This window comes from Mirounga angustirostris, unplaced genomic scaffold, assembly GCF_029215605.1.
Source record: "Mirounga angustirostris isolate CCGP_5_RB_7025 unplaced genomic scaffold, mMirAng1.0.hap1 SCAF_4, whole genome shotgun sequence".
Classification (NCBI taxonomy): domain Eukaryota; kingdom Metazoa; phylum Chordata; class Mammalia; order Carnivora; family Phocidae; genus Mirounga; species Mirounga angustirostris.
The window spans coordinates 122,869,204-122,894,455 of NW_026991712.1; the positions used below are offsets into that span (position 1 = coordinate 122,869,204).

A 25,252-nucleotide genomic window follows, 5' to 3' on the forward strand; every position below is an offset into this window, starting at 1 on the left:
TCCTTGCCATGCAGTGAGGCTTAAACCAAACTTTTAAAGAACCCATTATTTCACAGTTTGCCCTGAGATCTCTGACTAACATAGGGGAGAAAATGGTTTTTAATCTGCAGTTTTCCAAAAACAATTCAATTAAAAATAATAAAAAATCTGAAATGCTGCCCACAAGGGTTAATAACTACAGAGGTGTCCAACAGATATTCAATCACAAAAATTTAAATGCTCTTTTCATTAAGTCTCTTGTGTCTTTTTCCATAGTTAAACCAAGATAATTGTTTTGGGGCTAATTTCTGTGGCTATTTAATAACACCCCCTGCTAGACTTCTTATGTAAACTCAGCAAGAGGAAGCATCCAGAGTAATAGAAAAATAGTTGTGCTCATTTTACAGCTCGAATTCATACTTTTCTTTATAAAAGAGATCCTGCTGTTTGAGTTTGGCAACTGCCTTACCAACTGCATTGGGGAAGATTGGATTAGGAGGCAAAGCTGACTATGCAGTAAAGTCCCCACTCTCTAGCAGGATTTTTATGTAAATTCCATTACAGTTCATACTTTTGCAGATAATGAAATGGATACAAAACACTTCAAGTTTTCTAAGTCAGCAAAATAATGAACAGGATAGCCTGTAAACTGCTTTAATACATTTTTGACATTTGGTCACTCATAAAAATGGGCTTTATATTTCTCTTTTCATATAGGTTTTCTTTTTTAATGCTACATTCTAACAGCTCATAGCTCTACAGGTTATTGCTCATGTGTGAACATGAACTACAAAGAGTTCATCGTACTTTAAATTTCAGCAAGTGGCAAATTTTGCATTATGTTTCCTTAAGAAAATATGGACAATTTTTTTCTCCAAAATGTCGTTCTTTTAAATTGAAAAAAAAAAAAATCACACATACCTTATAGACTAATGGCAGTGCCAGAGGGATATGCTTTTGTAATTAACTAACCACAAAATTAAAATTATGTAGATTGATTTATAATTATTCTTTTATATAATTTGTGATGACATGTATGGGTAAAAGTGTGTTTTCAAAAGATTAGCCCCTAGAGACAATATGTTTTCAGATTTCCAAATGGATCTTTTTTTAGCAATAGTCAATGACTATAACAGAAACCGTCAAGAAAAATATTATGTAGCACAATGTATAAAATGTATTCTTTACCTTCTGCTATTGTCATTTTAGTTCCATATACTGTCTGTGCTTGAAGGTGAAATTCCCATTAGTGTCAATGGAGAATCCAGGCATGGGGTAAAGGAAACTCAAGACTTTGGCAACAATGACACAATTTTCCAAGTGAAGCAAGAATGTGAACAAAGTACCCATTTCAAATATAAAGTATTCTGGTGATCCACTATCCCATTAGTGTAGCTGAACTTTTCAGGGAAGTATACTCATCTTTATTCTGGGATGATTAACACACATGCAATATTCCCTTTGGTATATTCAACAATGTCAGTCAAAATAGGAAGCCTATTGACATTTCACCTCATTGCCAAATCAAACAAGATTAGGCATATGAACTGAGTCTCACTGATAGATGATTTTTGATGGTGAAATGTCAAAACATGATGCACGACCTTTGGCTTGTAGTTAGCCTTTTGGGAACCATGCAATGCCTTTCTCCAAAGAGAAGCCCAGCCTCAGGTTCCTGTGGGTCTATGCAGGGAATCATATATGACTGGCTCATGATTTACATTTTAAAATGCTTCACTCTCATGGAGCTCTCAAATGCACAAAGGGTTCTGGAAGTAAACAGTCCAGGACTATGCTTTGGGAAGTCCTGATGACTTAGAGAAACAGCCAGATGAGAAAATGGCAACGTGACCTTGCTAAACAGAGGCAAAAGGCCCACAGGCACAGATAGCAATATTGAGTGCTTACTTAGGCTTATAGTGATTGCTTTACATGCATTATCCCATATAAGCCTTGCACAATCCTATAAAGTAGGTCTATTATTGTCCCTATTTTACAGATGAGAAGATTGAGGATTAAAACCATATAGCACTCTATTTTTCTGAAGATCAAATGCTATGTAGTGGAGTTGGATTTTAAACATTCTTAACCACTTTAAATACTGTCTTTCCCTTCAATTCTCCCCAACACAATCACCACCACCACCACCACCAAGTAAGTAATTTGCCCTTTATACATACTTTTTGGGATATACATTGGTTTTTGTGGTTTTATTCTTTTATGCTGCTTTTGATAGTTTTTAACCTGGTTTAATTTAGGTCTTAGATTATGATTTTGTTGTTGTTGGTGGGAGCATACAGCTCTTTGTATGACCCTGGCCAATTACAGTTGGTTCTGCTCTTATTTCCCTCTAAGAGATTTTTCTTTAAAAATGCTGACCATATGTGGAAGAGAAAATAGAGATTCCTCTGTTTGTTATTGGTCTATATGATTCTGACAGTAACAAAATGTAATTTCTGGGAATATAATTATATTTTTAACAACAATAAAAAATAGCCAATGAATGTGTGCACACTCGTATCAGGCCCTATGCTAGATGCTTTGGGTATAGAAACTCATTCAGGACTCACACAACACTGTGGAGTAAGTATTGTAACCATTTTACAGATAATGAAATGGAGCTCAAACAATTTAAAGAACTTGTTTAAGATTACAAAAAGTCTATAGCAGAACTGATCCAACATAGATCTTTCTGTCTCCATGACCTTGTGCTTTCCATATCCAGGAATATTAATTCTTCCAAGCTACATTCTTTTAGGCTAGAGATAAACTTTTAGGATCTGACAAACTCTGTTAGAGACAAAAAGTGAAGATCATTAGCATAAGATACAATAGCATTGGCGCCTGGGTGGCTCAGGAGGTTAAGCATCTGCCTTCAGCTCAGGTCATGATCCCAGGGTCCTGGGATCGAGTCCCGCATCGGGCTCCCTGCTCAGCGGGGAATCTGCTTCTCCATCTACTCCTCTCTCCTGCTCGTCATCTCTCTCTCTCTCAAATAAATAAATAAAATCTTAAAAGAAAAGATACAATAGCATAACTGCCTTTCTTTCTTTCTTCCCTTATCACTTGCATCTTCCTTCTGTCCACTCTTGTCCCATTTTTATGTGAAATGATATTATATATTTCAGTACTTTGAACAATTGTGATATGGTGGAGCTTGGGATGTCTGGCAGCGGTTGTCATAAGTGAAGGGAAGAAACAAACCATCCCTAACTCTAGAATTGCCAAGCTTACTGGTGTCTGTGGGTACAGGATGCCTTGCCTACCTTGACCTAGTTGGCCTCAAAACCTCAGCTCTTAATTATAATACCAGGTTCTACTAATGTGTACACTGGACATAAGAACTCTGCTTCCTTTGACTTCTGTTCCTCATTATGTTATGTGCCCCTGGTTTCATGAAGAAACAATGAAAGAGAAAGCAGGGGGGATAAGAGAGATTTTCCCCAGCACTTGGCAATTTGACATGTATGCAGATCTGTATTTATCTCTGTCTCATCCTTTTGAAGGTAAGCTTGTGGGGAGTACCATGCATGTCAAGTTGCATTAAGTACTCAGCACACTCTTACTCAATGCTTAACATAATAATTCTTGTATTCATTCAAGAGAAAAGCCTTCTTTTCTTATGTCCAGCCAACTGCAAAGATTCATAAGGATGATTTAAAAAGATTGAAAGGCTACTCTAAGCACAAAAATTTACAAGATACACACACAGAGAGAGCAAAATCTCACAGTGGTAAAATACACTCTTTGAGCTGTTGCTCTTTCTCTTGTTTAGACCTAAAGTCTGCATAAAATGTTTGTTCAAAGCTGGTACATATTGTATCACTCAAGAATATACGTATGTCTCTTCAGAATTAAAAAAAGAAAAAAGAAAAATTCATCTGTTTGTGAATGAATCTGTATTTTTGAGTGGCCTGTTTGGTTGAAAGTTTATAGTACTTATTTTACAATAAAAAAAACAAACCCCCCCAAAACAAAAGATCTTACTAAATTAGCTTCTTCTAGAAAACAAATCTGGATATGATCAGGAACAGTCAAAGCAAGAAGCAGTAAAATCCAAAAATAATATTATAAACAGCTTAAGTCATTTAGCTTTATGTAAATCTACTGAGGAGGAAAAAAATGAAAGCAGAAAAAAGAAACTGAACAAAGCAGGTTAAAAACTGGGAGGAGAGAACTCTTGCATCAAGGAAAAAGAAACAAAAGAAATTATATGCTATTCTTCTTTTACTGGAAAGAAATTAAGACTTGTACCTATGATACACTGGAGTAGAAGCAACTATAAAAGAAAAAAAAACATGTCCAAACCTGTATTTGGATCAAGGTGGAGTAGCTACCTGCCACAATTATATAAAACCATCTCAAGTTATTGTTACAGGATTATTTCTGAAATAGGAAAATACTCAAGTATGCAACATACTTCCCAGAATTTTCTCCCTCAATCAGTAAGTTATAACATTGCAGAACACAGCAAGTGCCACATTCATTAAACTCTAATACTGAATTAGAGTTTTCTAAATCTCCTTTATCCCCTTTAGAGTTTTATGCCTGACTTCTGTTTCATTGTGTATAAAAATGTATAAAAAATTATGCATAGGGGCGCCTGGGTGGCTCAGTTGGTTAAGCGACTGCCTTCGGCTCAGGTCATGATCCTGGAGTCCTGGGATCGAGTCCCACATCGGGCTCCCGGCTCAGCGGGGAGCCTGCTTCTCCCTCTGACCCTATCCCCTCTCATGCTGTTTCTCTCTCTCTGTCAAATAAATAAAAATAAACAAAATCTTTAAAAAATATATGCATATTTTTTTACTCTACTGTCCTTTTTTAAATTGCTAGGTAAAAATTATTTCTCAGCTCTAAATTATAGCATACACAAAAGTGTTTGACCCTAAGTTACAAAACTTTGCTTAAGGTAAAATGATTAGTAAATATTATAAAACAAAGAAATATCAAAATGCATTTATTTTTAAGAAGTTTGATATCATATAGCCCCTATGTTTGCCTAATAATAAGGTAACCATTTATCCCTCATCTGGGCAATCCCAGTTTATGTCTCTTGCTCTGGCACAATTATTAATAGCATCCCTTTTACTCTCAGAGGCATCCAAGTTTAGATCAAAATTATATAGTTATGCCTACCTAATATCAAGGCAGCATGGCATGAAAAGATCTGAGGTTTTTGAGACAAGCCCATGGGGGTCTGTGCATATTTCCATCATTTACTTACTGTGTATACTCGGGCAATTACTTACCTACTCTGAGACCAATTTTGTCATCAACAGCATATGGATAATAATAGCTCATAGACTTATTGGGATAACATGAATGCAATAGTATTATGTCTGGGTACATACACAAATGGGGATAATAAGATCACCTTATAAGATTGTTGTGCCGTTAACTTAAGATGATGAATTTATGCATAGTGCTTGGCACATGGTAAATACACAAAAATACAGTTTTCGTCACACTCATTCTCATGATCATCATTATCGTCTGCCATTAGAGGCTGTTTGTAAATATTAGAGCTAATTTCTTCTCTCCTTCTAATATCACCTTTTCTAGTACTCATGTCACATGTGTGGAAGATGGTTAGAAATTTGCCTTGTACCCATAACAACCAGGAATTAGGAGCACTTTCCTAGCACTTTAGACTGAGGCTGTGTTGAACACTACGTGGGCAGCATTTGGTCTAGCTCCTGGGGCAACACATTGGTTCATTTTGATATAGGGCATGAGTGTCTCAGAGTGCATCTCAGAAGTGCCCTCAAGGCAGAGGAGTATGATCTCTGACTTTTTTGGACCATCTGGGAAAATGCCTGATTCTCCCCTCCTGAGAGAAAATTTCTTAGAAGTCTCCATCTGATTCTTCAAAATTCAAGTGGTTTCCATTTTATTTCATTACATACCTGTTTTTGTCTTGAATTTTAATATGTTTTAAAAATTTGCCCAAGGCAAATCTGTGCTCCGGTGAGATGGGTAGTATGTGCTCCTGACACTGTCTGTTGATACCCTTCTGCCTGCTTCCGGGTTACCTCTACCCCAGTTTGAGAAAGAACAGAGACCCCCTCGTTGGGTTAGAAGCCAGTTCTGCATTTTTACCCACTTCATGGCCTTTGGCACACTACTGAATTTCTCTGAACCTCAGTCTCCTGGTCTTAAAAATGGGGATACTATAAATACCTATCAAATTGTTTGATCATGAAATGTGATCATGTCGGTAAGCCCACTAACTCACATATTAGGAATTCAATCCATGTCAGTTATTTTACACTCTTTTTTGTGTTAGTTAAAATGGTTCATGATACCTAACCAGGTCACATTGATGAGGACCAGTTTGGATTTATTTCTGTGGAGACACAGAGCCCAAAAGCCCATAAAATAGATGACATCTGGCTTAACACATAAAAATGTCTGTGCAACACAACATGGAGCCTCATGCAACTATCCAGGTTCTCTCTTTCAAATTCCCATAGTAACTCAGCTTTGAGTGGTAATAGCTTATTAATGACCTTACTTGACTAGGCATGCATGTTTTTTGGAATCCAGTTGCCATATAGGAACCATATGGCTGAGATCTCTTTAGACTTTACAAAGAGCATTAGTAAAATGAAAACAGAAACAACATTGTGAGGCACAGGATTCAATCACCCAGACTCCATCCTTTACCTGGCTGACACCTAGTTGTCCTTCAGGATCCCAGTCAGACACATTCTCTCTCTTTTGGGAAATGTTCCTCAAAGACTCCGTGATTTCCTCTATCACTGTACTTATTACAAACCACAGAACATTAATGTTCATTTATCTATGTGCTCCCTTAACCTTTCAATCTCTAGAGTAACTGTTCACAAAGTGAAATCAGCAGACTCCTCAAGTTTCCTGAGACCCTTTCAGGGGGATCTGCAAAGCCAAATCTACTTTCAAAATAATACTAAGACATTAGTTGTCTATTTCACTCTATTGACATATGTACTGAGGATGGAAAAGCATTGGTGTATAAAACTGCTAACATTTTTAATTAAGTGGCACCAAACTAGTTTGTGTATAATTTGTACATCAAACTGTAGTATTGTAGTCATTATATTAATCACCTAACACTTGCAATAACACAAAAGCAAAATAATACTAAACAAAGAACAAAAAATAACATACCAATTTCAGTTAACAATGCCCTTTTAAAAACAATGAAAATTAACATTCATTTTATAAAGTCCAAATTCCTGAATACACATCTTTAATATTCTGTGTGCCAAAATGGGATGTATATAAAAAGCACTCACACTGTAACTGAAGGATGGTGATTGTCAAGCACTTGTGAGATAAATATTTGGGTTGCAAGCTGAAATAGCTTCTCTTTTCATGGCATACCATTTTTACTTTAAAAAGTAACTGACAGACAAAACATGGTTATTCAGAGTTGGGTACTTCACAGATATTTTTCAAAAGATGAATGAAAGCAAGTAAGTTAATTCAAGGAAAACAACCGATGGTATTTATTGCCAATGATAAAATTCAAACATTCCTGCTAAAACTATAATCTAAAGAACAATTTGTCTCTGCTACTGTGAACTTGACAATTTCCCAATACTTACGGACTTTTCTGGTAAGCTTGGTGGTGATATTAACAGTGGTGATTAAAAAAAAAAAGTTTTATGACTTATGTCAACTTTTGGGAAATCTGCATAATTCAGTGAAACAGTATTTTCCATCATGTTATAAAATCATGCAAGTAATGCATGGGTAAAAGATCTATGCAAAATGTGAGATAAACCAGAGCGCCTGGCTGGCTCAGTTGGCAGAGCATGTGACTCTTGATCTTGAGGTTGTGAGTTTGAGCCCCACATTAGTCACAGAGATTACTTAAAAAAAAAAATGTAAGATAAACCAATGTGGTTTTTTTTCCCTATTTATTTATTTATTTATTTTTTGATGTAGTGTTGGGGGTTAGCCTGGTGATGGGTATTAAAGAGGGCACGTATTGAATGGAGCACTGGGTGTTATATGCAAACAATGAATCATAGAACACTACACTAAACCAATGTGTTTTAATGCAACAGATTTTAAAATGTTCTTTAATATGCTTTCATAGTTAGTTTAGTACCAACGAAGAATATCGCATTTATCTCAAAAGGCTATTAAAATAATTCCCCCTCATTTCAACTAATATCTGTAAGGCTGAATTTTTTCATATACTTCAAACAAAATAATACATTGCAATAGATTGATATACAAGTAGATGTGAGAATTTGGATGTCCTCTTTCAACACAGATATTAAAGATTTTGCAAAAAAATGTAAATGTCAATTTTCAGACTATATTTTTGAAAACAAAAAATTTTCATAAAAATATGGTTGTTTAAAAAAGATATACTTATTTTAGAGAGAGAGAGAGAGCGAGAAAGAGAGAGCACACAAGCGGGGGGAGGGGCAGAGGGAGAGGGAGAGAGAATCTCAAGGAGACTCCCTGCTGAATATGGAGCCCTAGATGGGGCTTGATCTCAAGACACTGAGATCATGACCTGAGCAGAAATCAAGAGTTGGACGCTCAACTGACTGAGCCACCCAGGCGCCCCAAAAATGTGTTTTTATGCCAAAATGCAATGAGTTTATTATTGCTATTTTTAATTGAATAAATATTAAACTTTTTTGATATTCTAATGTGAAAAATATTGAAAGCTATAATCAACAAATAAAGCTTTGGGGATCCTCAATAATTTTTGAGGATGGAAATGGGTGCTGAGACCAAAAACTGTAAGAATCACTGCTTCAGAGGACAACACCATTCATCTTTCTATCCAAAATGCCTATTATTCACTAGGTATTTTATACATATTTATTCAATAGATAGATGGTTGATAAAGTAACAGAATATTGTATATAATGCCAGAAAAAAATCTTTACTATAATAGAAAATATCTTGATATGCAATATGTAAGGAATCAATTACAATGCAATTTATTATTATTATTATTATTATTTGTCTACCCTTGTTTCTTGCCTCGTAATGCCTCTCTCCAAAACTGAGATAAGGAAAAAGACTCTTTGGTCATAATTTATCATTTAATTAAATTATTCAACAGACATCTACTGGGACAATACCATTTGCCTGTCTCTAGGTTGGATATCAGTAGTGATGAGAGGGACAATGAAATAGTTTATTTTTCTTAAAGTTCATTATTTGACAGCCAAGTCAAAGAATTTACTTGTTTATATATTTTACAACAAACGCGTTTGGGATAAAACAGTTTTAACACCTTTTGAAGATTTTAACAAGTTTTGGTTGACTGTTTTTTATATTGCTTTATCATTGTGCTTTAAGGAATATTTAGGACCCATCTCTTTTTCAGTTTCCTGTCATAAAACCTTGAATGCCTATTAGTCCTAGACTGCTATGGAGGGGGAGTTTTGATGGACAAAAAAACAGAAACCTGAGGGGACAGAGTGAGTGAGGACACAGAGTCTCATCTAAATTAATTTACAGACTAAAGTCTCACACGAATCAAGTCAGAACTTTTAAAAAATTCGACACTATAAGGTTTTTTTTTTCCTTTTTGTATTACAATTTTGCTTCCTTCAAGACAAAGTCCTCACCAAAAAAAAGAAGGAGGAGGAGGGGGAGGAGGGGGAGAAGAAGAAGAAAAGGAAAGGGAAAGAAAAAGTAAATATGTGTGGGGATGGATGTGTTAATTAACTCAATGGGAGAAATCCTTTCACTATACAAATCATCACATTGTCCACTTTAAATAGCTTACAATTTTATTTGTCAATGATACTTCAATAAACCTGAAAAAAAAAAAAGTCAAGTCTTTCAAAAGAGAGAGTATCTTCTTGATAACTCTATGAATGAGAAAAAGTAGAAACAGTTTGGAATACACAGTACATATTTTTGGCCCCCTGAATGAAGGAGATAATAAATCTTCTCTTGCCAAGAAAAGAACGTCTTTCAGTTGTGCTGATGTAGTTAATATACTACACTCAAGATCTAAAGCTCTGTAATTATTTCTTATATGCTATTTTATTCATTGTGAGATGTATTTTTCCCCCTTGTTTTAACATTTCTGAAATTGGGATAAGGCTATTCAATCAATGATATATCATAGTTTCATTGGCATAGTTTTAAATTTTCTTTGTACAATATAAAATATTGGTGCATCTTACTATTGATAGCATTTTAAATTCAATGAGACATAGTATCTCAGAAAACTACATAAGACTTGATTCTACAGTCATATGGTGACACCATAATCAGGATAGTGGTCCTTAATGCCTTGAATTGGTTCTATTTCCCTTTCCTGTCTCATTGGAAAATACCACTATTTTCACATCTAATGAGCAAATAAGCTGACTTGCTTCAAGGCAAAGTAAGCAAATTTGAATGACATTATTTGATCCCTGAGAACTTCAGAGTTTGGTATAAAGTTTGCACAAGCCCAAAGGGAAAAAAATTCCAGATGTTTAGCTAATGTATAAATAAGATGTGATCACAAGACAGAGATTTCTATATAGTGTATCCTAATATTTATGCTTCAAAATATTAAACCTATCCTCAGCTTACAATCGGTTATATATATTTTTAATGCAAACAACAGCATATGCAATTTTCTTTTGCATTACCCTTCTCTTCTGAAGTGCCAAGGAAAATAAATGTGTGCAAAAGCATTTATGCCCATGTCACTATCTGTACATTGGTTAAACAATCAAAAGTACTTCTGCAGATGCACATATGAAAATTAAGAGCATTCCCACTTCCTCAGTCAAGACAGTCATGCTGTTCTGGCCACACAGATGCATAATGGAAACAAAATTGCTTTAAATAATCAAAATACACAAAGACACATTTTTCTGAGTGATTGGAAATAACCCTGACAAATGCTCACATTTGGTAAATTATGAGATGGCCAAGGTACGTTTGCATAAATATAATGAAAAACATTTTTTAAAAATTTAGTAAGCATATAAAGCAAGGCATTCTCTTGGTAATGGATTTCTTTGACAGATAAACCAACAACCATGCAGGGCAAGTTTATGAAGGTGCCTCCCTGAGTGCTTGACAGTGTGTGTGTGTGTGTGTGCACGCGCATGTGTGTGTGTGTGTGTATATATATATATATATATATATATATAGACAAAGAAAAATCCTGTAGAATTATGTGAGACAGAGATCTTCTTGCAACTAAAAATATAGAAAAAGGCTAGACATATCAATAGCTACTTGTATTTTGAAAAGAACACAAATGATGTGCAATCGAACACTATGATAATATGGCACACAAATGATCCATATTTCCCATACATAACTCTTTGGTAACAGAGAGATTACATAAATAAACACATAATTATATTCTCTTCAAACAGTCTAGATACCACACCTCAGCTGCACACTTAAACAGGCATCAGTATATAGTTAAGATGATTTGTGGGTGTCTCATAATAAAAGTGTTTGAATAGGGCAAGAAATATTTTTTTTTCCTTTTTAAAAGGATTTTATTTATTTATTTGAGAGAAAGAGAGAGTGAGAGAGAGCATGAGAGGGGAGAGGGTCAGAGGGAGAAGCAGACTCCTCGCTGAGCAGGGGGCCCGATGCAGGACTCGATCCTGGGACTCCAGGATCATGACCTGCGCGGAAGGCAGTCGCCCAACCGACTGAGCCACCCAGGTGCCCTAAAAATAATTTTCTACTCCCATGGCACTATTCGTTATCTGATTGCTTTGTATAGGTCTGAGCACTGAGCACTACAACATGTGGATACAACAAAGCAAAAGCCAAGGAAAGATGTACATTCACTTAGGATTTTCTAGATTAGCCTATTTCTTAAGGGAAGCATAATCAGGTAGGGAGACTGATCACTGAGTTTGCTACTTGGATAGCCAAGCTATTCTGAGAATTCTGTAGCCTTTAGAAATCACTAGTAGCTGAAGAACACACCTTTAAATGAAATGGTTGTTATCAAGGTCTTTTCAAATGGTTTTGCCACATAAGACAAGTACCCACATCTACAAGGGTCAACTGTGTTCAAAAAGATAAAATAAGCCAAGGACAGTGGGTGGAGTAGAGATGACTTTCTGGAAGGTTGGGGGAGGGGGGAGGATTCTTTTAATTCCTAAGCATGAATTGTAGGAAGAGCCTGATTGTCTTGTACAGCCTTAGTCATCTTTGAACATCATCAGCTTTTCCCCATTAACTGCCACCCACCTTCACCTAACAACAGGAAGTAAGAGCTTGAGAGAAACTAGAATTACAACAGGCCTCTGGTTGGGTAAAATGGTGCAGCCAACCAAGTTAAACTGGTGTTACTTGCCTCACTCTTTGAGGTAGTTCTTATCCTTCTCTTCTTCCTCTCATGTAAGAGTAAACTCCTAGAAAGCTTAATGCTTTGCTTTACTTTCAATATTCAAATACACTGAAGATATTTGGATATTTTCCCTTCCTCCCTCCCTCCCTCCCTCCCTCCCTCCCTCCCTCCCTCCTCCCTTCCTTCCTTCCTTCCTTCCTTCCTTCCTTCCTTCCTTCCTTCCTTCCTTCCTTCCTTCCTTCCTCTTTTTCAGTGGGGGGGGGGGGCAGAGGGAGAGGGAGAGAGAGAATCCTAAGCAGGCTCCATGCCCAGCTTAGAGCCCGACATGGGGCTTGACCTCACGACCCTGAGATCATGACCTGAGATAAAATCAAGAGTCGGATGCTTAACCAACTGAGCTACTCAGGCGCCCCTCCCAGTTTTCTTTCTAACTCTGTGACTGAAGCTTTTGTCTCCTTCCTCTTCACACGTTCATATATGTGATCTAAAAATTTGTTCCTCAGCCCTCTTCTTGCGTGTTCTCTCTCTTTCCTAATAATCTCATCTACTAGTTGGGCCTTGATTGCGAGTGACCCCCATAGTTCTGTCATCTCCTCAGAGTTCTGGATACAGATGTCCACCTGTACACTTCTCTACAAAGACAGGCTCTGGCACCTCGAAAAACTCATGTTATCCAAATTGAATTTAGTGTCTTCCTTCTCACATTTCCATCTCCTCCTCATGTTTCCTATTTTTTTTAAATGTCATCACCAATGTTTGAAATCTCAAAGTCAGTATGACCACTTTTGTGTTCATTTCCACAATAATTTGCAAAACCTTGTCAATACTTCCTCTGAGATATTGCTGCCATTTACATCCTATTTTCCACCCATTCTATAGACTATCCCAATAGCCTCATAAATGTTCTTTAGGCTCTTCTACATACAAACCACTTTATATGTTGCTGCCAGAAAAATCTCTTTATTTTTTTAAAGATTTTATTTATTTATTTGTCAGAGAGAGAGAGCACAAGCGGGGGGAGAGGGAGGTGGTGAGCGGCAGACAGAGGGAGAAGCAGGCTCCCTGCTGAGCAAGGAGCCCCGGTGTGGGACTTGATCCCGGGAGCCTGGGATCATGACCTGAACTGAACGTAGATGCTCAATGGACTGAGCCACACAGGCATCCCAGAAAGCTCTCTTTAAAACAGAGTTTTTTCATGTTAATATACATTTCCTTATCTAAAGGCATTTGCTTTAGTCATTTGCTTGGCTAATATTTTTCTTTTCCTACAGAAGAAATCTCTCTCTTGTTGGTGCCTTTATATCATTAAGTATTCTAGTCTAACAGGTTAGACTGATTTGATAGTGAGCTCCATAAGTAAAGGGCCTGATACGTCTACTTCAAATCTCACATACCCTGTAGTGACTGACATAAAGTAGAACCTCACGAAATCTTTGATTTGGGGGTTGGGTTTAGTATCACTCCTTTGTTTAGTTCAACATTCCCTATTTGTTAAACCCCACGAACTTTTACCTGGTCAATCGAACCCTTAGATTTGGGATCTGGGAAAGCTTGGCAAGAGGATAGTAGAAGGCAGGGGAAGAGGCCCAAACAAAAAGGAAACTGAGAGAAGTCCAGCAAGTGGCAGGCTGGAAGCATTCTCAGACAATGTTTATATTGTTCTTTTGCCTACTGAGTGCCGCCTGGTCCTTGGGGGCCCAGACATGCACATACCACAACCACCAATCTCTCCAGGAATCTCAGAATGCTCGGTACCCCTGTTATACCACACCCAGGCCTGCCACTCCCAGGGAATGCCCTGTGTCCGTTGGCAGCCACTCAATGACTGATGTGCTGTGCTCCTGTCTTCTGGCAGGAAAACTGGAAGAGCCAGCTAAGCCTAAGAATGCACCTGTCCTGAAATGCTGATGGTCATTCCAGACATATCAAGCAGAGAGTTAGACTTTTGGGGCTTCTGTCTGCTAAGTGATACATGAGTACTGTCTTAAACACGGGTTTTTCAGAAGATGCTGCCCTGCTGGTGGTGTCTAACCCAGGGGGTGTGAGCCAACAGGAATCTGGGTTCTGTGGGAAGAAAGTACTATGATAAAGGGAAACTTGGGCAGTCGCATACAGGTTTCTCCTTTGTTCAATAAATACATTGACTGTCACCAGCAAGGATGTAGGAGAGCAGAGGGAAAGGGAAGCACCAGAGAGATGATAGGTTTTCTCCCAAAGACCAAGCTCTTTTGTACATTAAATGTCTCTTCTACTTCATGTGCACATGTCTTCCTCACAGCTCCTCTCTCGATGTGGAATATAAGAGTGCTACACTGTAAACAACTACTCTAAGTGTACTGATAGTGGAGAATGTAAACTTATAGATTGTTAGGTAATTACAAGTCCAGTCCTATTACTCACTTTACCTTGGGGCAAGTTCATGTCTAAGTGAAGCTTTTACAATAACCCATTTCCATTTCTCCATTGTCCCTCATTTCTTCAGCTAATTTCATTGTCAATTATTTTGCTGTACCTTTTTTTTTTTTCAATAAGAAAGTAAAGTCATTGTTATCTCCCTGTCATGTCCATCCTTTCTCATACCTTCCCAGAGGATGATCTCACCAACGTCTTCACTAGGATCAGAGGCATCTGGCACATAGTCTCGAAACTTCCCTCATCTTCACCCCAGATTTTTTCTATCACCATCTTCTTTTACTCTTTTTTCTTGGAATAAGATTTTTTTTTTTTAACAAATCTCTATAGCTAGCATAATAAGCTGGACTCTCCCCAGTTCCTGCCCCATTAAGGAGACATTTCCTCCTGCACTCCAAATTGTTCCTGCTCCAGCAGCTCTTTTCTCCTCTACAAGCATGGTCAACTCTCCACTTTCCTAGAAAAGTTTTCTTGCCTCACTTCTTTCCTTTCACTTTTTGAATAAAGATTCCACACATTTTCTGTTTCTAGTTATTATCACCTTCATTCTTCTCATGCCCTTGAAGGATGTATTCTGCACCCATGAATCTGTGGAAACAGTTCTTGTTGACCTAAGCCTTGCTGAATCATTAGCTGCTGCCAGCCCATCTATGGTTCTCAGTCTGTAATAATCAGCACAGTAGACCATTCTGAATCACCCTGGTGTGTTGTGCCTCTACACAGGATTACGAGCTTTCTTCATGACTATTACAGCCTAGAGCTTCCTCAGATTTCCTGAACACCTTCCATCTCCATAGTAAGTCCTCTTCTTTCTTCTCTACACGTTTATTCTCTTTCCTTCTGACCCTGTAATTGTTGCATGAAATCACTTGCATCATCCACCAATAGAGGTCTTTTCATATATCATCACAACCCCACACTAGAAGTCGTTTTCTGAAGGTAACATCCTCTAAGACTTTTTTGCTCTCCTTGGTAGATACCAATATATCCACATCTCAAATATATGTGTGTGTATGTGTGTGTGTGTGTATATATATATATATATATATATATATACACACACACATACACACATACACACACATATACATATATACATATATATGTATATATTATATTATATTATATATATATAATATATATACATATATATAATATTTTCATCCCAGCCAGATAGAATTTTCTTAATGTATATATATTTGGGGAATTTATTTTGGCTTATTTTTGTTTTGCTTTCTGATTTATGGGTGTCTGACCGTGATAGAGCTTCAAGGAAAAGTTATTTCAGCTCAGGGTACTTGGAATTTATAGTTAGCCATTGAAAACTGCTGTTTCCCAATTACCATGTACACATCATGGAGACACCCTTGAATTCTTGCACTACTCTGGATTTTCTCCTTCCTTCCTTGCATATTTTTTATATGTAGGATGAAAGGGTTATGACCGGCCCCAAAGTGAAGCGGGAGCCTCGGTGGTGGGTATGAATGTTTTTATTCTCCCCTTTTTTCTTTATACATACACATATCTCATATCTGTAGGAAATCTTTGGCAGTGGGGTATTTGAACAGACTTTTTAGGAAGGAAGGAAGGGTCATATTAGTGAACACTTTATCACCAGCATGTCATATACTGAGCTTAGAAGACAAGTAGATGACTGCTTACTTTTGGTCAGACCAAATAGTGTGAAGTGTCCTATATCCATCCATGGGATGTGTCCAACTTGCCTCCTTGAGAAATGACTATTCTTACAGATATAGGCCTTCAGAAAAGGATATTGACAGCCTTCCTCTTCAATCTATTCTTCTATAGATGGGCTTTGGGGCTCGCCTGATAGACTGTTTGACAGATCCATCACAGTATCCATTCAGCCCTGGAGGAAGAGGCAGTTCCCTTTATCTAACACAATAGGGTCAAAGAAAAGTCAGAAAGGGAGTTAGTCTCCCAGAAAGGCCATGAGAACTCTCTTTACGGAAGGCCATAGATTCAAGTTTCGGTAATGTGGGCTTCTCCACAAGGTAATAACTGCTAATAGCATGTATTTCCCAGAGAAACTGAGTTAGGTTCCTTTGTACAACTCCCGAGAGAAGAGAGACGGCAAAGGCAGTTACCTTGTCTATCTTCCTTACTTCTTATCCTCTGACAGAAAGAGGTGCTCCCTAAATATTTGTAGAATTGAAATGCATGAAATGTGGCCAAGGAAATAGGTAGCACTTGATAGTAGTACCAGGTTTTGGGGACTTTGGCAAATTCCTTATTTTCTTATACTATTTTCTGAAGAAAGTATCACATATTCCTGGGGTTGTGATTTAAGATTTTTCCCTGAGGCATTGTCAAGGAAGTTAGGAATTTGGTTGAAGTTGATCTCTGCTAAGAGATTCAGTGGTCTGATTGGAAAATCTCACCTCAGTACATTTTAGGGTTAGAGGCTCTCCTGAAGAAAGCAGTCCTTTTCTTGATGCCTCTAGCCCGAGCTGAAGCTAGCCACAAGATACTAGATTTGGTAGACAAGTAGACAATTCAGCTGTGACCACTGCTTTCTTCCTCCCGGGATTTAATTATCAATGAAACTTTTTTGAATATAGTTTCACCAAAATTATGAAAAATGACCTCTTCGGATAATTACATGAATGTCAAATAGAAATAGCCTAACCGGTATAAATGTTACTGCCATCCAATTGTTACAGATCGGCCTTTCAGCAATGTTTAGTGTACCCTCAACAGTTTTTTTAAAAACCCAAAACATTTTATTTTAATCAAGAAGAAAACAAGGTATGTCACAGATGAAAATGACACACATATTTTTGTGCTTATTATTTAAAGAAAGGAGAAACATCTGAAATCTGTTTGCTAACTACGGTATAATACAAATTAGCCTGCAGGCACTGTGTGTGTGCTGTACCTTGTCTGCTTGCCAGCCCTGCTTAGTCCCAACGTATTAATGAGCAAGAGCAAGTATTTGAACAATCAGCATTTCCGCATTTGCATGCAAACTCTCATGCTGTGTAATTATGCACAGAGCTGGCACTCAAATTAATTAAAGCTGATTTCTCTGTGACTGCAAACTGGTCATATCCTCAGCTTTGCTTTCCTATGAAGTCATCACTCTACATTCAACGTGACACTTCTGTCCCTGGCATTCTTAGTAATGCTAATGTTCGACAATTGTGAATCCGGCAATATTTTAGATTGCAGCTGACAATGGCTGGGTGTTCTTGTGCTTTTCCTCTCCTCCCTATTTTTCTCCCTTTTGGTATGAAGATAAAGAACAGCTTTTGAATGCCTGCTTTGTAATTATCTCAAATAATAATGCAAACAAATTACATATATTGTCTCAGTTGGTTCCCTCCCTCTTTTATGACTCCACCCACTTGATTAGTGCTTACAAACAATTCATCAAACTTAAAAAACCTGTTTGTTTGATAGTAGCAAACAATTAGTTTTGATGGCTTTTGTCTTAATTTTGAAAAGGCTTTAACAAATGGTGTTTTATTTTCATAGATAAGGCTCTCATAATTCAGGATCAGAAAGATTAGGAGAGAAAGAAGCAGGAATAACTGCTAGATTTGATTAAGACTTTTTGAATCCTCATCAAACACAGCAGTATTGCAACGGAGACTATTATTTGCCAAAGAGATCCATAAACGTTAACTTCTAGGGGCCGAGGCTTTCCTCAGCTCTTCCATAATAAAGCCATCACCCTTTGGTTTCTCAGTTCCTTTGAAGGAACTGTTTCTGTGACAATTCCTTTGAAAAGACATCCTTAGAGCAATTAAGATATCTTTACGATTCTCCTTTCATAAATTTAAATCTCTGGATACAGGTGGCTACTAAAAAACATTGTCATGTAGTGCCCGGGAGATGAGCTGCTTTGACACATTCCTCTGAAATCACTCCTTAACACTCAACGACAGCTCACCATCGTCCTCATTCCTCTGTATCCCATTAGCCAGAAACTGCACAGATAACTATTCGCAGGGGCTGGGTGTCTCTTTTTAGAGCAGGCACCAAACAGTTCTATCCCTCAAGTTCAAGACCCTGAAATACACTGCCAAGAAGATTGCCCCAGTTATCTACGTTTGAAAGGAAAGATCGAGCAGGGAATCCCTTTATAATCAATCTCTAGTGATCAAACCAAGAGATATAATTGCCCTTACCTTCCCAGTAGTACTTCTGGGTCCACATAGAACATCAGTTAGCAAGCTCCCTTCAAATTCCAGTTGGCATACAAGTGAGAAAGGAGTATTGAGTTTTTCCCGGAGAGGCTTCTGGGGAGATCACAGTCACTATTATTGTGATCCGAAGCCTGCCCTTCTGTCTTGTCATGAATTTCCTACGCAGACAGGTGTCATATTGTCATGAATTTCGTTGCCAAGTGCAGTTTAAGAGGTGGGCGTGGCCGTGATCATGTAGCCAGTTCCACCTGTCTCTAAACCCTCATAACCTCCATGCTTTCAAAATTTCGCTCAGGTACCCAGGGACTTCATGAGTTACCCACGCACTGGGTCCGACTAACAGAGGTGTGGGAACAGTATCGAGTTAAGCAGCACCGTCATTGTAGTACACAATGCTCATTGCTACTGGCAAATACCTATTTGCTGAATCAGGATTGGGCTGCACTGAGCAGGACTAGGCGGTTCTACTGCTTTCTGTTTGTTTCCTTTTTAGAAACCATTCTCTTCTAATTAACCATTTAGTAAAAATATATTCTTTTTGATGTTCATTCCCTAAAAATATAGCTTTTATAAGCATAGAGAATTACTATAGTTTAACCTTTTTTTTAAGCAAGCACTTGCAAAACAAAAGGCAAAGAAAATTGAAGTTCCCCAATCAATTTTAAAATGAACAGGACTGCATATGTTGTACTTTCTGCTCTTAAACTTTCTGATAGCAAATTAAATACATTTGTTAGTTATGATTCTTTTACGTCTTATGGGAGAAGGATATAGGAGAAGTTTTCTGTAAACTTCTTAAGAAAAGGGACTCTTTTACACCTTAAGGAACAATAGACAGCTGGTAGTCAATTTTTTTTTAAATTAATGGTGGTATTTAAAAAAAGTTGATCGACTGCATATCTCCTTATAGGTGTATGTATAAATGGAATTCGGGTTTGTAAGTGGCAAGAGAAGATTTTAGAAACATGACAACATTATATGTTTTATTAATCCTTGTAAATATAGCATGACCACAACAAAGTCTAGAAAATAAGGAGCTCAATATATATAAATGGCATGTCTTTGACTTACAATTTCTAGCCATTTTATCAGTATACTCTGGAAGTGGTGGGCTATTAATTTTTTAGACTCCTCAATTCCTCAGTGACATTTATTTATTTTTTATTTTATTTTATTTTTTTTTACCAGGGGAAAGCGCGGACGCAGTCCCCCACTACCACAAATTATGCAGTCGAGTTTCCCACATTTGGGGAAATCGCAGGGGTCAGCACATCCGGAGTGCAATGGATAAGCCTCGCCTTGGGAAAACCACCTTCGTGATCATGGTATCTCCCCTGCCAGGTAAGTATCCCCCTCAGTGACATTTAAATCAAGAAAACTCTTCTTCCTTTTTTTGGAGGGGGGATTGATCTAAATTCAAATATCAAAGTTTGGCCCAATATGCTACCCAAAGGAAAAATTTCTTATGTAATATTGCCTTTTCTTCAACCTGCCCACTAGCTGGCACAAAACTGACATGTACATAATGATATTTCATAGATTTTTACTAAGTAAATAGTGGTACATTTATAACTGTGTATGTGGACACTGTAAATGATATAAATCAACTAACCTGCAAACTCTTGAAGGTTTCCTTCTTGTACAGGGCTTATGCAAGGTTTGCATATCAGTGCAAATGGTAATCATTTTCTAAATAAATTGAAATTAAATAACTTTGAAGAGAATACATTAGTAAGTCTAAGATGATCCATTCTGATTTTAGATAGAGATCTTCCTTATTTTCGACCAATATCTTCCTGAACTGTCTATTCTTTGGTATGAATTTTTTCTGAGGCTTCGTGAAGCTTTGAGGATAAATTTAATCCCTATTCCACATGAAAGTTATCCAACTATTTGAAAAATGGCTATCATTTTCCCCTAAGTCTACTTTTTTTTCAGTCTGAACATTCCTTTAATCATTCTAATATGAGATGGCTTTTAAGGTTTCTCACCATATTGGATAGATTCCAGTTTGTCCCTGTCTCTTCTAAATGTGGCATCAGAACTGAATGCATTACTTGAGACATGGTCTAATTATGCAAAGTACGTGGATACAGATGCCTGTCTTGTTCTGCACTCTATTTCTAATAATTTAGAGTTTTATGAAGGCAGGAAATGCATTCTGAGGAGGGCTTGGCATCATTATCATATTCTTAGTTCCTGAACTTTTACAAAACTAAAATGTTTAAATATTTTCATACCAAATTCTTTCTAATCCAGCCTCTGTCGACGTGTTCTTATTGCCGTTGAAGTTTTGGATGGAAATAGAGGACTTTATTTATTTTTTTTAAGATTTTTATTTATTTATTTCACAGAGAGAGACACAGCGAGAGAGGGAACACAAGCAGGGGGAGTGGAAGAGAGAGAAGCAGGCTCCCCGCGGAGCAGGGAGCCCGATGCGGGGCTCGATCCCAGGACCCCGGGATCATGACCCGAGCCGAGGGCAGACGCTTAATGACTGAGCCACCCAGGCACCCCTGGAAATAGAGGACTTTATATCCATGCATACTACAGCTCATATTTAGTACTGGTCATTGTTCTAATTCTTCGTGGCATTTTTGAATCCTGATTTTACTACCCGATATCTTAGTTACTATATTTTATTTTGTGTCATTCTTGGAGAAACATCTGCGTGGCTACTATGGGTCAGGCACGATATCAGGCAGTGATGATACCAAAGGCAAAGACACACGGTCACTTTGCTGAAAAAGCTCACAGCAAAGCAAGGACACTGCCAGTATAATTATTATGACTTCCATGTTTTCTTTCAAATCAGTGGCAAAAAAAAAAAAAAAAAAAAGATAGTACAGTTCTCAGAAATCTCTCTTCAGATTGACAACACTCCATCACCCTTAGCTCATGAGAATAAAATATAACACCTATCATTTTTATTGAGCACTTATGTGAAGATAGGCAAAAAGCACTTCATGTACATTATATCATGTAAGAAGCACAACATCTCTATGACATATAGTTTTTTTTTTTTTAAAGATTTTATTTATTTATTCATGAGAGACAGAGAGAGAGGTAGAGGGAGAAGCAGGCTCCCAAGGAGCAGGGAGCCCGATGTGGGACTCGATCCCAGGACCCTGAGATCATGACCTGAGCCGAAGGCAGACGCTTAACCATCTGAGCCACCCAGGCGCCCGTGACATAGATAGTTTTAGATAGTTTTAATCCCTCATTACAGTTGAGGAGATTAAGGTTCAGGAAGTTTATGCAACTTGCACAAATTGACATAGCTGATAAATTGCAGGGCTTCAAGTTGAACCGACGAGGTTCTGAGACTCCAAAATTCATTCTTCATCGTTCTTAAAGAGGTAATTCTGCCATTTTTGGAAACTTTCTAACCATACTATAAACTAGTCTAACTTATCTTCTAAGAATGTATGAGAATTTTGATTAAAAGACTTACCAAAATTCAGTTATACTGTTTTTTGGTTTTTTTTTAAGAGTAAAAGTAATATACTTTACCTGGAACTACTTTGTTCTTAGTGAACCCATACTGATTCTTTTTTTTTTTTTTAAGGTTTTATTTATTTATTTGACAGAGAGAGACACAGTGAGAGAGGGAACACAAGCAGGGGGAGCAGCAGAGGGAGAGGGAGAAGCAGGTTCCCTGCTGAGCAGGGAGCCCAAAGCGGGGTCAATCCCAGGACCCTGAGATCATGACCTGAGCTGAAGGTAGACGCCCAACCGAGCCACTCAGGTGCCCCGAACCCATACTGATGCTTTTTTTTTTTTTAAAGATTTTATTTATTTATTTATTTGAGAGAGAGAGAATGAGAGAGAGCACATGAGAGGGGTTAGGGTCAGAGGGAGAAGCAGACTCCCTGCCGAGCAGGGAGCCCGATGCGGGACTCGATCCCGGGACTCCAGGATCATGACCTGAGCTGAAGGCAGTCGCTTAACCAACTGAGCCACCCAGGCGCCCCCCATACTGATTCTTAATAGTCACTGACATCATCTCAAAATGTCACTTTTACTTTAATAATTTTGTCCACATTTTGTTAGAGACTGATGTCAAACTCATTGGTTTGCAGTTCACAGAATCTTTTTTCCTTTCTAATAAAATCAGATCAGCATAGACTCATCTTCAGTTTTCTTGATTCTTCCCCATTCTCCATGATACCTCAGAAATAATTGGCAGAGGTTCCATGAACACATCTGAAGTTGTTTCTTTCCTGAAGACACCAGAACATATTTATGTAGCTATCTGTTTCACCTTCTTGGGGTTCGGTCCTGTAAAGTGAGTTATTGAAAATAAAGACTGAATTGTTCTGCACCAAGTTTTACATGTTGAACACACTTTTAAATATTTGTTGGAAAAAAAATCAACATAGTGGAGAGGAAAAAAGCCCTACAATCTTGTTTTATATAAAAGAAAGAAAAAAAAAAAAGAAAGAAGACCCTATTTTTTGCCTTCTTGGGAGGAGCAACACTTATATCACACATGAATGATTCTTTTGTTAAGGAAAAAAAAAAACTAGATAAATCTGGATGAGATATTCAAGTTGAGAAAGTCAAGGTCCTTTTGGGCATAGCTTGATGGGCAACATTAGATAAAGGGAAGGCTAAATTTCCCTATAAAAAATTATGAACAGTTTGTCAGTCTGGGAAATAAACTTGGACATGGGCAGAAGGGAAGAGATATGAAAGTGTAGTGGTGTGAGGTGCTTCCCAAGAACATGGCAGAAAGCCCAGAACACAACAGAGGAACACAGATGGAAGAATTCTGAAGCTGCTTACACACAAATCTCAAAACATGGCTGTGCTAGCCCAAGAGGTGATACGGAAACGATTAATAGAGGACAGCGTCCTTTTCTTCAGGATAGTGGGTGATCCCAATTTTGTAAAATGAAAAATACCTTTGAAAGAGGAAAGAACTTCTATGGGATAACATTTATTATTCCAGTTTGAGTGGATATTAGAAAATAATAAAGCCCGGGCGCCTGGGTGGCTCAGTTGGTTAAGCGACTGCCTTCGGCTCAGGTCATGATCCTGGAGTCCCTGGATGGAGTCCCGCATCGGGCTCCCTGCTCAGCAAGGAACCTGCTTCTCCCTCTGACCCTCCCCCCTCTCATGTGCTCTCTCTCCCATCCTCTCTGTCTCAAATAAATTAAAAAAAAAAAAAAAATCTTAAAAAAAAAAGAAAATAATAAAGCCCTTATCTTCTTATAATATTCTACGATATAATTTTTCCCTAATTGTACTTTCATTACACTGTATTTTTAAGAGTTGCATTCTTTCATGGAATACTATATATTTTTATTACATAGAAAAGCCCAAGATTATTTCTGGTGGGTAAGCAGAGAGTGAAAGGAAGATAAGTTATCAAGAGAATGTCGAGTCCTCTGATATGAAAGACTTTAAAATGTTATTTTACTCTAGCTAGAAAAGACTAAAGCATCAGTTTAATATGAATTTCACAGAAATAACCAAAGAAAAGTAAAAGGCTTTTTAAGACCATTTTTTCCCCAGAAGAACATTGTGTGTGTACACATATAATATTATTTTCAATATTCCTAAACTATTCTTAATAAATATGTTTAATAATAAAACTAATTCTGATGGGGAGTATAAAATAATGTATATATTGCATTATTAAAAGAGATATGTGTATATATGTGTGGGTATGTGACAAAAAAATGTTCACAATTTTTAATCAGCTTGAAAGTAAAAATTTGTTGCTGAGAATGTTTCTCCTTGGTAATATGCAGTATTGGAAGCATCCGCATAGTAGTATTATGTTAATGCATTACAGCTGGAAGATGAACCTTGCTGAAAAATTCAAGAAACTGAATACTGAACAGTTAGTTGCAGAAGGGCAATTATGAGACCTGGTATGGTTTCATTATCCAAGATGAGTGAGAATAAAATGCAAAACTGAAACATAAATGATGCAAAGCATATTAGGTATTAGATTTCTTTTTTGTTTTAATTATCTAAGTTTTCGTTAATAAGTGCTTTGAAATATATGGCCTTTTCTTTGATGCTGGCTATTTCAAAGCAACATATTATATGGGCTTATACTGCATTATATTATAATAATTCTAATAGCTAACTTTTTTATTACTATGTGCCAGGTACTGTGCTAAATACATACATTATCTCATTTATTGCCACAATTTATGAAGTAGATAATATTATCATCTCCTTTTAAAACAGAGAGCAACTGAAGCACAGAGAAGTTAAGCAACTTGTCCAAGGTCACACTGTTAGCAAATAATTGAGCCAGGACAAAACTCAGGTAGAATGTGGAGACTGCATACTGCTCATTTATTTTGCATCCACTGTGTGCTTTCTTTATGTACCCATTATGTTCTTAAGTGTTTTTCATATGCTCTATACCCTCATGAAA

The 25,252-nt window shown here is 37.3% G+C and overlaps 1 protein-coding gene and 1 non-coding gene across 2 annotated transcripts in view; one reads left to right on the forward strand and one right to left on the reverse strand.

Moving 5' to 3' along the window:
- Positions 1-25,252, forward strand: part of LOC135364042 (serine/arginine repetitive matrix protein 3-like) — a 110,763-nt gene that overhangs the window by 72,758 nt on the left and 12,753 nt on the right. Inside the window, exon 4 of the mRNA XM_064587538.1 lies at positions 20,041-20,193. Coding sequence (XP_064443608.1) covers positions 20,041-20,172 — 132 coding nt within the window. The 3' untranslated portion in view covers positions 20,173-20,193. The remainder of the gene's footprint in view (positions 1-20,040; positions 20,194-25,252) is intronic.
- On the reverse strand, positions 20,038-20,201 carry LOC123860747 (U1 spliceosomal RNA). The gene has a single exon (XR_006794859.1). It is a non-coding gene; the product is annotated as a U1 spliceosomal RNA (small nuclear RNA).